Source organism: Salvelinus sp. IW2-2015, linkage group LG5 (genome assembly GCF_002910315.2).
Source record: "Salvelinus sp. IW2-2015 linkage group LG5, ASM291031v2, whole genome shotgun sequence".
NCBI classification, from domain to species: Eukaryota; Metazoa; Chordata; class Actinopteri; order Salmoniformes; family Salmonidae; genus Salvelinus; species Salvelinus sp. IW2-2015.
This window is the reverse complement of record NC_036844.1, coordinates 32,580,984-32,594,485: the sequence shown is the minus strand read 5'-3', so window position 1 is coordinate 32,594,485 and position 13,502 is coordinate 32,580,984. Positions and strand designations below refer to the sequence as shown.

The following is a 13,502-nucleotide window of genomic DNA, read 5'->3' as shown; positions in this document are numbered from 1 at the left end:
CTGAAAAGAGAAGAGGACTTGTGTAATTTATCTTTGCTCAGACTCTAGGTTAACTATCATAAACTGAGTTGAAGCCACATTAGATTTGTTTTCATGCTCACGTTCACAGGTGGTTATATCGGTCAGCTAATACAGCACTAGTAAAGGCCTAGTGCACTACTTCATTGTTTTATTTAATTGAGATTTTTCAGGGGGTGCTGCAGCACCCTCAGCACCCCTACTTCCTGCAGCTGTGTGTGGCCTATTTATAGAAATACATGGGACTTTCTAAAAGGAATGTAAAAGCTCTTACCCGTTTTAATGTTCTGTATTACTTGAAAGATCACATTGAATATCTCCCTTATCATGGTTAATAGAAAATAAGTGCTTAGTAACTTTAGGATTCTGCTAAGAGTGAAGAAAGGATTGTTTTAATTTGATCCATCATCATTAGGTTATTGATTGATGGGGCTCAACACTCCTAGGCTCAACACTCCTAGGCTCAACGCTCCTAGGCTCAACACTCCTAGGCTCAACGCTCCAAGGCTCAACGCACGGACGACATATCAGATTTCAAATGGTCTGTGTTTTATTCCAAGTTTAAATCTTATCTGCTAAGAAAGAATGATATAGTCACACTACTGTACAGTACACAATAGCACATGCTATAGCTCTGTTGGAACATGACAGAATACGCAAGGACATGGCACGACTGGCAGGCCTGTTAACAAATTACATTGTTGTGTCTAGTCTATGTTGCAACTCAGACACTCATTGAACAATCTTGAAAGACTACATTGAAAGATCTCCCTTATCATGGTTGACAGAAAATAAGTACGTAGTAACTTTCGGAGTTCGCTAAGAGTGAAGAAAGCATTGTTTTAATTTAATCAATTATGAGGCCCTTCTCCTCTTAAGATCAAAGAAGGCAAAGGCTAGCCTAATTGATGACATGTCTGATGACATCAACACAGATAGCCTATTTAAACAGTACAAATAAATACCAACAAATCCAATCATTGTGATAAAAATTAAGTTAGAAGTTTTACCACTCTGGAAAATATTTGCCCTCTTCGAAATATTTGTGTTATGTCAGGGTGTCATCATCATCATCGTGATGATACAGATCCTGCTGTCAGCTGAGTGGATGGAAGTAATGTCTGTCATTTATCAGTCTGACAGTGATGTAGTAGGAATGTAAAAGCTGTCACCCCTGTTTTAATGTTCTGTTGCTATATGAATAGTAAATAAAATTATTGAAATGGGAACTGACCACCAATGGTAAAAATATTTCAGAGACTGTTATTACGAAAATACAATCAAATGTTGCAGTAAAGTGGCCTTGCTCTGTGGCTATTAGGAAAATGATAATGGATGTCTGAGGCATGTATGGGGCTTCCTGTTTTCAATTAGTCATTTCCTGGTGGCTAGTGGATCTGTAAAGTAGCTTGCTCAAGGGTAGAGTTGATCTATTACAACTGCTTACACACAAAATKTTTTCATGTCACACGATTTTTGAAACCTCTCACTCAAAGTGCAAAACTACATACCAAATATCCAAAACCATAAGCTATTTCTCAGCCTTTGACTCAGTTGTCAATTGCATAAAACACTTTTTTCAAAACACCACACAATTCTCTACCTAAAACACAAAAATCTAACAGGAAGTGACTTGCTTTCCTTTTCCAAACACAACCAATCAAATGCTACACTTATTCACCAGGTCACACACACACTCCTCACATGTGCAAACACTAATAGCTTAACTGATCACTAACCAATCACTGCTTTACTGTAGTATAGGCCTATAAATAGGTCAATGGTCAGATTACCTGTTTTGAACAATYGATGCCAACAATGGACAGAGAGCAAGAGGAGTAGGAGGGAGAGGAAGAGGAAGAAGAGGAGGAGGGCAAAGAAGAGAAGGAAGGGGAGCCATCTCTGATGAGATTAGGGCAACACTTGTTGATCATGTGATCAACCACGGTTTGACCATGAGAGAGGCTGGACTGAGAGTCAGCCCAACTTGAGTCGATTTACAGTGGCGTCCATAATTCGAACCTTCAGAAATGAGAACAGGTATGCAACTATCTAATYACTATTTTAGCATTACAGTAATGTACTGTKAAATACGTATGACTGCATAGTATTGCATAAACATTTGTAACTCTAAGCCATCCATTTACTGCACTGCATTGAATGAATGAGGTTGGTTATTCAATGCTTTTTTTTGGGTACTACAGTTTTTTTTGTACATTGTTTACAGTTCCTATACTGAACACATCTCTGTGTTTGAATTCTGTACAGAGTGGAAAGGCAAAGACATCATGGAGGACGAGAACGCTTGTTACAGATGTACAGAGGACTGCAATTATAAATATGGTTTTGGCCAACAATGCAATTAGGATTCGAGAGATAAGAACATATCTTGAATAATGACACTAATTTAACAACATCAATGCTGTAAGCCTGTCGACCATACAACGCATCTCCAACGGCACGAGTGACGATGAAACAACTTTACAAGGTGCCATTTGAGAGAAACGCTGACAGGTCAAGAATATGCGACATGACTTTGTAGAGGTATGTATGCAAACCTACTTCCAGTACTTCAGACATACCATTTTACTCAGAGAGTATTGGAGCTGGATGCCCATGTAATTCGCATGAATTTATTTTATGTGGATGAGGTTGGCTTCAACCTCACCAAAACCAGGCACCGCGGAAGAAATATAATAGGACAGAGGGCAATTACCAATGTCCCTGGACAGCGTGGGGGTAATATAACTATGTGTGGCTGCCATACCTCAAAACGGGGTCCTCCATCACAATGCCACACTGGGTCCGTACAACACCGCCATATGCTCACTTTTCTGGATGCAATTTACACAATGCTTGTCCCTGATCCAGATCAGGAGCCTGCTAGATTTGAGGTTTTATGGGACAATGTTAGATTTCACCGGGCTGTTCTGGTCCAAACTGGTTTGCCACCCATCCACAATTTGTAGTTTTGTACCTACCCCCATATTCACCTTTTCTAAATCCCATAGAGGAATTCTTCTCAGCCTGGCGCTGGAAAGTGTATGATCGCAACCCTATGCCGCGATGCCGCTTCTCCAGGCAAATGGAGGACGCATGTGGGGACATAGAGGTTCCTCTGTCCAAGGTTGGATACGCCATGCTAGGAGATACTTCCCTCGATGTTTGGCAAGAGAAAACGTATCTGTGATGTGGACGAAGTATTGTGGCAGACCCAGGCCGGAGAAGAGTGAAGCGTAGCTAGCACTGGTGACTGCCCCCCCCCCCCCCCCTACCAATTCCTGGACTGTCCCCCCGGTACCCACACCACAATTGTGTTCTTTACTGTATTGTAAAGAATATACTTTTGGTTTACATATGTTTATGGTTTTGTTGTAGCTACTGTATACAACAGTAATGTTTGGCCTAATAAATATTTCTTGTTTCTACATTGCATTGGTGTTTACAGTGTTTACTACCTCCTCTAGCAGATTACTTTCACTGTAGAACATTGTATTGAAATGTAGATATAAGAATGAAAGACCAAAGAGCTTAAGATTTAGAACAACAGTGTTTACATGGTATATCCAAAAATGTAGCTATTATGAAAGCAGTGTTTGCCATTTGATGCAAATGCTTCATTCTGACATGTGTTTATGGCATTTTGAATGCAGTGTTACATTTTGAAGGATATGTGAGGAGCATTTAGCATTTTGTGTGTGCAGTTTGGGAATTTGGTGTGTAAGAGTTTTGAAAAAGGGAGACAAGTTTGGAAACGTGTGTAAGCAGTTGGAAAAACTGTCATTTATTCCCTCACCAGTTAAGGTGTTAAGCAGTACACTCTTAGAAAAGGGTTCCAAAAGGGTTCTTCAACTGTCCCCATACGAGAACACTTTGGTCCCAGGTAAACTATTTTGGGTTCCATGTAGAACCCTCTGTTAAAGGGTTCTACATTGAACCAAAAGGGTTGTACCTGGAAACAAAAAGGGTTATGGAATAACCCAAAAGGGTTATTCAAAGGGTTCTGCTATGGGGACAGCCTAATATATTCAATGCCAATACAACACTCCTTCCGTGGCCTCCAACTGCCTCTTAAACGCTAGTAAAACCAAATGCATGCTTTTCAACCGTTCGCTGCGCACCCGCACGCCCGACTAGCATCACCACCCTGGACTGGCGTTCCGACCTAGAATATGTGGACATCTATAAGTACCAGGTGTCTGGCTAGACTGCAAACTCTCCTTCCAGACTCATATCAAACATCTCCAATCCAAAATCAAATCAAGAATCGGCTTTCTATTCCGCAACAAAGCCTCTTCACTCACGCCGCCAAACTTACCCTAGTAAAACTGACTATCCACCGATCCTCGACTTCGGCGATGTCATCTACAAAATAGCTTCCAATACTCTATCAGCAAACTGGATGCAGTTTATCACAGTGCCATTCGTTTGTTACTAAAGCACCTTTACGACCCACCACTGCGACCTGTATGCCCTAGTCGGCTGGCCCTCGCTACATGTTCGTCGTCAGACCACTGGCTCCAGGTCATCTACAAGGCTATGCTAGGTAAAGTGCCGCCTTATCTCAGTTCACTGGTCACGATGGCTACACCCACCCAGCACGCGCTCCAGCAGGTGTATCTCACTGATCATCCCTAAAGCCAAAACCTCATTTGGACGCCTTTCCTTCCAGTTCTCTGCTGCCTGCGACTGGAACGAATTGCAAAAATCTCTGAAGTTGGAGACTTTTATCTCCCTCAACAACTTTAAAAATCTGCTATCCGAGCAGCAACCGATCGCTGCAGCTGTACATAGTCCATCTGTAAACTACCCACCCAATTTACCTACCTCACCCCCATACTGCTTTTATTTATTTACTTTTCTGCTCTTTTGCACACCAGTATCTCTTCTTGCACATGATCATCTGATGATTTATCACTCCATTGTTAATCTGCTAAATTGTAATTATTCGATTTATTGCCTACCTCATGCCTTTTGCACACATTGTATATAGATTCTCTTTTTTTTCTACCATGTTATTGACTTGTTTATTGTTTACTCCATGTGTAACTCTGTGTTGTCTGTTCACACTGCTATGCTTTATCTTGGCCAGGTCACAGTTGCAAATGAGAACTTGTTCTCAACTAGCCTACCTGGTTAAATAAAGGTGAAATAAAAAAWAAWAAAWAAAATATCTCTTTTAGGTTCTAGATAGCACCTTTCTTTCTAAGAGTGTACTTGCCGCTCTGACCTTAGTATTTGCTGCTATTACTTTTGATTCAGTCTTAAAAGAAAACATACTGACTCTGTGTGTACTAATATACTTATTAGACTGTAATTACAGAAGTTATTCCGTTCTAGTTATACTGGCATAATGTCTATGTAATGTACATGGAAGTGGGCAGAGAATGGAAGGAACTATGTGGAGACAACAATATGCTGGGCCTACTGGTATAAGCCTCTGCTATTATTGCTTGATGTTGATGTGTTGTCATACAACTTTCCTTTATACTAAATATGATGGCAAGCTAGCAAGATAAATGACCTGGGATGTCCTGGTTGTATTCCTCTAACCTTCCTTTACACAAAACATTATGGTGTTTCAAGTTTAAACAAGACTTTTATGTTTTATTCAAATTCTATTTCAACCACTAAATAAGTAGAAACACTAGATGTTCAGGGCTAATTCCGTTAGTAAGGAATGCATTATGATGGTATTTGAATGTTTTACAGCTACTGTGTTCTGGACTCCTCCTCCTACCCTGGGGAGAGAACAGGGATCATTACCTAATAAGTCCATGTGTGGCTGGAATGGTTTGTTTATAATGGCCAGACAGTCAGAGTGGTGCTCTCATGAATCAAAAACATGCAAAAGTACAGTCATATAACTTTAAAGGGCTAAACAATGATATCAATGGCATCCACATAACTTATCCTGTGAGATACTGTAAGTAATAGTTAGATGCAAAAAGGCACACTTCCACGGCCATCAAAAAGGCTCACTTCCACAGTTATCAAAAAGGCTCACTTCCACAGTTATCAAAAAGGCACACTTCCACAGTTATCAAAAAGGCTCACCTTCCACAGTTATCAAAAAGGCTCACTCCACAGGTTATCAAAAAGGCTCACTTCCACAGTTATCAAAAAGGCACACTTCCACAGTTATCAAAAAGCTCGCTTCCACAGTTATCAAAAAGGCTCACTTCCACAGTTATCAAAAAGGCTCACTTCCACAGTTATCAAAAAGGCACACTTCCACAGTTATCAATGTTCATACTTTGCCGTGAGCCAGAAACACAGGAACAAAAGTACACTTTTTGGAACTGAAGGGCTTTCTGACTTCACCTTGGGAAACAAGATTTTTCAGGTTTTCTACATGTGGAACAGATGCTGATATCTGTCACAACAAATGTTGCCATCTAGTGGTTAGAGTATGTCAATTACCCCTTTCCAAACCTGTCCATAGCATTTTTTTATTTTATGCCAAGATATTAAAAAAGCTCAATACATGAACTTCCCATCACAACAAACAAAAAGGAGAAATACCAGCATTGTGTGTATGTGACTACGTGACTAAGCTTACATTCAATCTTAAAATTGTAGAGAAGAAAATTATATTTAGAGAAAAATCTATTGTTTTACTCCGATGAAGGAGTAAATTACAAGGCATTTACATTTATATATTTATGTATATACATATAAATGATCAGGTATTTGAAATATGGCTTTTGTTTTCAAGATATGCACAATTAGTCCAAATCAACAAGCAAGGTCTCTTTAACGAAGGATTGTATAGTAACAAGGTTTTGTTGAAAATGTCAGCTCCTTGTGTAATGGAGACGGTTCATCAGTATGACACCAGTTTAAAAATGTCCTTCTGCCAATAACCTAGCTAGGTGGGTACAAGTATAATAAATAATAAAACAGCTATACAGAACAGGAAACAGATTATATTATGTAAATACAGGAAAAATATTAGTTGGTTTATAAGGAAATGTGGAAAGACTCTTTGATCCATTGGTCCCGGGAGTTCTGAGTTGACTGGAGAGTCAGTGAAGTGCCAGGTAGATTCTGAGGTACATTATCACCATCGTTCTCCTCGTCTTCATAATCATCCTCTTCCTCAGAGTAACTATTTTCTGTAGTGATGCTGCTCTCTGACAGCAGAGAGTTGGAGATGTCCTGAAAAGCTCCCTTGTACTCCTGGATGGACTCATAGAGAGACCACAGCTGACAGTGCAGAGACATGTCCAACTGTCTGAGGCCTACCTAGGACACACAACAGGAAAGGATAATTGTGTCAATAATCTCATACATTAACTATATAAACGTTGTCAATTTAATACAAATTAACAATAACACATGTAGGTAAATTGAGCAGAAATAGCAGCTGATTAAATTAAACAAATAAAATAACCCTATTATTTCAGGATGTTCTCTAGATGTGTGTTATTTGCGGACAATAATCAAAGACAAAAAGCTGTGAGAAATGATAGTATGTATTTGTGTTTTTTATTTGCTTTTGTTGTTTATCAAATGTCAGTATGTTTTTACATTTCTTACACTCTTGGAAAACTAGCCATAGGGCTAAAATAAATACTAATAAAATTAAATCAACTGATTACAAAATAATGTCCAACCATTTCTTCGCGCAGCACTGCGAGCCCTGCGTCCAGACTTGCAGGCTTGCTGCGGCGGAGAGTATCGATCACTGTAGACTTGCTAATGTCGGCCTGAATGCTTGTCAGTTTACTGTATACTTTTTTGATGTCCCTCCATGAGCCACCACTGGAGTTCAGGATGCCGCTGAGGCCTTTTGGCAAAGGGGGTAGTCCTTCGATTGAACAGACGCTGTCCGGACATTCAGGAGGACTGGACTGGAACCCGTTCATTTTATACCTCTGTATCAATGTATAAACATTTGTTTACCTCCGCGCGTTTTATTATATGCTATCATATAATTGCCAGAAATATTAAATCATAAAGAACATACGGATTCAATAACGGAAGTCCACTATCAAGTACAGTATGTGATGATTTAAAAAAAAAAGTCGGCTATAGCCTAGTCGTTATTGTCTCAGATCAGCAATCTATCGATGATGAGCGTTTAACAGAACATGTCGCAAATGTAGAGGGAATATATAGTTCAATAAAAATACGTTGCTTCACCTTCAGTCCGGTTATTGTATTTCCAACGAGTCCTCAGTAGCACAATAGAGGCGCCATGCACACAGCATCCATCGTAGTGTGGATGAAAAACTGCTTTGACAATGAAAACATAACGGAAGCCTATGCAAATGTTACCTAGATGAATTCATGTCTGATGTCCTTGCTTTGTTTCCCACTACGCTTTCCTGTCTCAGCTGCCAACCTCGCCCTGGATAATATCCCCTCCCCGTCCCACTTCATCGCAGCGAGACCGAGGCGCTGCACCGCTTCCAAAACACACTATATTTGGGGATAGAGGAAACAGTATAAGTACGTCCTTTGGAACGATAATTCCGGAAAACCACATTATCATATGTCGAGGCCGGTGTCTTATTTCATTCTAGCAATACCACATTCTTCACCTTAACCCATTTCCAAATGCCTAACCTCAAGACAAAACCACTGAAAACTCCCACCCAATCTTGCCATCCAGAAATACTGAATATTCCAATTGTCCCCCAGAATTAAATCGGGGAGTGAACTATGGATCTGTCTCCATCAGTACATTCCTACTTTCGTCACACGTGATCTCAGACAGCACTGGCACGCGTTCGACTTAACTTGGGTGAATTGTGCATCTTTCCAGAGAGATCCGGCATTTACAAAATTACACTGTGTTAGTCACACGTGATACCTCAATTCGTGGGGCACTTGTATTGTATTTGTTGCCTTGAATTGTATTTATACTACAACTCCTAAATKAAAAATTATCCACTATTACAGTTTTTACAACACACATACTGAAATTCGTTCAGTACTACATCACAGCAAATATCATTATGCATCTATCCAGTCTCTTATCAAAAACATCCTTAGTTGCTCCAACACCATTTGTTCAAGAGTAGGAAAGTCCCACTACTGAATATTACAAATATCATCTTCTAGTATAAATAGATTGCTACAACACCATACAATTACATGACCACCCTGTCACTATATTGTAGTATGCCACATAAAACAAAGGCCACTTGTTTAAAAATGAAGTAATAAGCACAGAGAAAGTATGAATAATGTGGATAAATTCAGATTTTTATAAACAATTGATGTACATTAATATCAACCAGTCAAACCCCACTCAACTATATGTAGTTTAAAGAAATTCAACCACTCAGAGGTGCCCATTCTCACCATGCAAGTTTGTGTCAAAACTTCACCATGAATCCAGAGAAGACTTCAAATGAAAAGTAACAGCAATGTTTAAACAAATGTTACACTACAGGTCAGGCAATCAAAATACAAACTATGCATACACAGACAGTTGTCCAAGTTTATTACATGAACCTTTACCGGCTGAGGCGAAGCTGTTCATATTTGCCACAAAAACCTTTGCAAGGGAATCAAGCTGCTACAACTTCCGGTGTTGCTTATGTGAGCATGTGTTTATGCCTTGTTTCTGTTTTTAGAATTGCCATCAGTTCAGTCTCATGATTGGTGAAGCTCTTTCAGGCTGCGCAGTGAATCTGCGCAGCTGCGGATGAGGCTGCACAGCTGGATACTAGCCTCTACTGAGGCTGAGTGCTGGAGCTCCTGTGTAGCCCACCGCAGCTTGTGCAGCACTGCATCCTCAGCACTGGATAGGGCTGGGTGAGGTGCAGGGGCTACTATGGGGGCTGCCACCTGGACTGGCTGAATGGATGGGGTGGATGTAGGGAGGAAGCTAGGGGTCACGGTGAGTGCAGGGGAGGGGTTGGCTGGTGGAGGTAGGGGTCCTCTCAGTCCTGACGCAGCTCCCTCGCAGTGCTCTGGTCGGGGCTGCCCTGTGATGGAGAGGGGGGTGTCACTGGAGGGGGCTCCATTGTCCAGATGGACAGGCTGAGAGGCTAGCTGTCTCTCTCTGACCTGTGACAGGGCAGCCTGGGCATTTAGGGCTGAGTGTGAGAGGACAGTAACAGGAAAGAGAAGGAAAGGAGAAGAAAAGTTTAGTTGGCGCAAGACAATTATTTGTTCAGTTGCAAACTAATATTAGATTAGTCATAAGCATGGCCCAGAGTTAGCTCAGGAAACTCATTTCCTAGCCTGACTTCCAATCCACATTGCTTCAGCCAAATGTCACACCCACAAGTGTTCTCTTTGTATGGAGTGATCAATAAAGCAGCTAAATTAAATTCAGGATGAGTTGTCAGGCAACTCCCCCCCCCCCCAGTCATAACATAAATGAACCTAGCCCTGCACAGACTCTTACCTGGGTTGTCCTTGTCTACGTCAGAGTCCAGTTCCTGACATGCAACACAGTAGTTCTTCTTCTGCTTGTCCTGAAGGAGAATCGTCTGGACAGGCACAAACAACCAATTATTAAACTCAAGCCCAAATACTACTTAGACGCTCATTAATCTCCAAAGACAAGACCAATCAATCCCTTTAGTTTAAAAAAGCATTACAGAGTAAATATATTTAGCTATAGATCTCACTCAGTAAATATATAATAGGATGCAAATATATAAACTGGGATGGTCTGGATTATTCCCCACTCACCCCACATTGCTCGCAGCATTCTCCTAACATTTTGTAGCCTTTGAGGAGGTAGGCACCCATGAGCTTGCTTATTTTGTCCTGTCGTTCCCGCTGAGCATGAATAACCTTCATCTCAGATTCTGAAGGGGGTGTCCACTCGAAGTCATCGTCGTCTGACAAGAAAACCGTGGAGGGTGAGGAAACCGACATTCAAGCTATCAGAACTCAGTCATATGGACACGGCTGGCTTGCAGCTAGCTAGTTTATCAAACTGACAGTACAGTAATTTAACGCGTTACGTTAGTCGATTTTGGTTAATTTATCAGCTAGTTAGGTGATGATAATCTAACGTTCGATAGTGAGCCAACAGTAGCTAGTTAGCAAACAAGTGTTATGCGACGTCAGTTTGTGCTAACTAAACTGGAGACACCGGTAGACCAACTAGTTGGCCAACGTTAGCCAGCTAACGTTACTGTAGCTGGCTTAGCTGACCAAGCTAGCTGTCAAACTGGGCTTCCGGTCAAAACTTTAATTCCCAAAAACGTCAGAATCTGGCATTCTGAAAGACAATTAGCAAAATAAACTTTTGAGATAGCCTACCAAAATAAAACATAAGCATTTAAGGAAAGCAGCTGGTTTATTTACCTGCATTCAGTGCCATGATTCCACTGCTATCCGTGGTTGCTGCACGCCGTTGCTTTACAAAAATGTATATACACATGCGTGCACTAAATTTGAAATGTAACCTTATAGGTTTGCTACTGCCACCTGCCGTAGTGGAAGACTATAGCTAGCTAGCTCAGAGACAGTACAGTGAAATATATATTTTTATAACTAAACCAAGATAGACAACAGCCCGTCGTTTTAAACGGGAACAAACAAGGAGGTGGGCAGAGAAACACGAGCTAGCAAGATCCTATTGGCGCGTTCTAGCATCTATTCCGTTAGGGGACGCCTACTCTGTGAAGTGCGCGTGTGRAATGACTCATTTCGCCTTTGCACTCCTAAACAATGCTTCTTTTTTTACTTTGGCAAAGGGTAAAGTCTACAAAACATAGTCAACTCTGTTTGTAACATATTCTAGTTTTGGGAACAGAAACCTGTATTGAAATCAAATGTTTCATCAATGAGAAAATTAGCAGAATGTTCTCCCACTGCCGTCAAATACGCTTCCTCTCACTACTTCCATATTTGGTAGTGAGTGGAAACGCCAAGCGGATGCTTCATCCGGTACATCCGGTAAGATATCTGTCTCATTGTTCTATCTGTGGTAAAGTATGAAGATCATTCTTGTAYGCGATGTCATGGCGACGTTGGCTACTTTAACTCATGCGCAGGAACGTCATCGGGTCTAATCTTTCGGATTGCGCATGTGCAGGCCATCAAATCAAAGGCACTCCTTTAATATAAAGTTGTTTTTTACAAAAATTAAAACGTGTCAGTTTGTCACTTTTACGAGGTTGGATTAATAACATGTTCAACTACATAAGACATTGTCTCGAATCTAGGTTGTGCCTTTAGATTTCGAGAAAATGTACCGCTAAGGAATAATGTTTCACTTCTCTCATTGATTTCTCAAACCCCAGCCTGGTCTGCTTTGCAAGCATTCCCGAAAGTCTCGCGATCTTCTTCTTCATCTGTGGATTTTATATGGCAACCAACTTTAAGGTTCATTACCACAACCAACTGGACTGGAGTGTGGACCAGAGACAGGGAACGTGGTCCCGTGTGGCTCAGTTGGTAGAGCATGGCGCTTGCAACGCCAGGGTTGTGGGTTCATTCCCCACGGGGGACCAGGATGAATATGTATGAACTTTCCAATTTGTAAGTCGCTCTGGATAAGAGCGTCTGCTAAATGACTTAAATGTAAATGTAAGGTCTAAATCCTACCCATTATTCTCGTCTCCATAAAGAAAAACACAATTAAATACTACATCCCCWTGCSTCTTCAACCCCATTACTCCTTAAATCTAATAACAATCTCTCCCTTTCCCCCCCCATATTGCTGGCACTGAAATAGAACATGTTCCACTGTCTCCATCTCCTCCTGACAGTGATCCCACCTCCCAGTCGGATGTTTTCCTACCAATTTATATGTACTGTTGAGCCTCGTGTGTCCCAGTCTCAGCCTTTTAATTACACTTTCCTCCCTRCTCTCTTAACCTGAGGACCTCCCTGCCCCCACCTTTTCCTGGATCTTATATTGTTGTCTTCCCTTTCCATCCTTTTTCCAAAACTCTTATCATTTGTTTTTAACCACTGTTCTTATTAACCCCTTGGCTTCTGCTTCACTGATTGACAGCTCCATTTCAACATTTGGATGTTTGAGAGCCTGCTTGGTGATAACATCCACCTCCTCATTCCCCTCTACTCCCACATGAGCTGGTACCCAGAGGAACATCACAAATACCACCATTTGTCTCACCCTATACAAGGACTGCAAAACCTCATACAATACATCCTGTCTGCTCCGATACACAAATGAGTGCTGCACAGGAGTCAGAGCAGATGAGTACCCTGTCTGGCCTCACCTCCTCCACRCACTCTGCAGCCAAGAGTATGGCCAGCAACTCCATTGTGTATACAGATAAATTATCCATTGCTCTTTTTGTCACAGCCACTTTAAACTCAGTAATACTAAAAGCTGCACCTGTCCTTCCTGTTTTAGGGTCCTTAGATCCATCTGTGAATATATTAAAGAAAGGATAGTACTGAGTTTTTAAATGTTCACTTACAACTGAATCCACTCCTTCCTGAACAGCTCTTACCGTCTCAGCTTTTACCGTCTCAGCTCTTACCGTCTCAGTTCTTACTCTCTCATCTCTTACCGTCTCAAGCWACCCTAG

The 13,502-nt window shown here is 41.2% G+C and overlaps 2 protein-coding genes across 2 annotated transcripts; both read right to left on the bottom strand.

Moving 5' to 3' along the window:
- Positions 1-5,597: 5,597 nt before the first annotated feature.
- On the bottom strand, positions 5,598-9,125 carry LOC111964358 (leucine repeat adapter protein 25-like). Its single transcript, XM_023988232.2, has 3 exons — positions 8,167-9,125; positions 7,638-7,898; positions 5,598-7,266 (listed from the first exon to the last, which is right to left on the bottom strand). Exons 2-3 carry the CDS (start codon positions 7,887-7,889, stop codon positions 6,982-6,984), a joined length of 537 nt encoding a protein of 178 aa, XP_023844000.1. The 5' UTR covers positions 7,890-7,898; positions 8,167-9,125; the 3' UTR covers positions 5,598-6,981.
- An 88-nt stretch (positions 9,126-9,213) lies between these two features.
- Positions 9,214-11,521, bottom strand: LOC111964357 (protein ZNRD2). Its single transcript, XM_023988231.2, has 4 exons — positions 11,302-11,521; positions 10,678-10,829; positions 10,388-10,472; positions 9,214-10,073 (listed from the first exon to the last, which is right to left on the bottom strand). Exons 1-4 carry the CDS (start codon positions 11,375-11,377, stop codon positions 9,628-9,630), a joined length of 759 nt encoding a protein of 252 aa, XP_023843999.1. The 5' UTR covers positions 11,378-11,521; the 3' UTR covers positions 9,214-9,627.
- Positions 11,522-13,502: the final 1,981 nt, after the last annotated feature.

Bases quoted from the DNA above. Each gene is read 5' to 3' on its own strand.
- LOC111964358 (XM_023988232.2), bottom strand. From the start codon at position 7,889: ATGAACGGGTTCCAGTCCAGTCCTCCTGAATGTCCGGACAGCGTCTGT. The intron at 7,267-7,637 runs GTTGGACATTAT...TGTGTGTCCTAG, and splicing joins CAGTGCTGCGCGAAGAAATG to GTAGGCCTCAGACAGTTGGA.
- LOC111964357 (XM_023988231.2), bottom strand. From the start codon at position 11,377: ATGTGTATATACATTTTTGTAAAGCAACGGCGTGCAGCAACCACGGAT. The intron at 10,473-10,677 runs GTGAGTGGGGAA...GTGCCTGTCCAG, and splicing joins AATGCTGCGAGCAATGTGGG to ACGATTCTCCTTCAGGACAA. The intron at 10,074-10,387 runs GTAAGAGTCTGT...TCTCACACTCAG, and splicing joins CGTAGACAAGGACAACCCAG to CCCTAAATGCCCAGGCTGCC.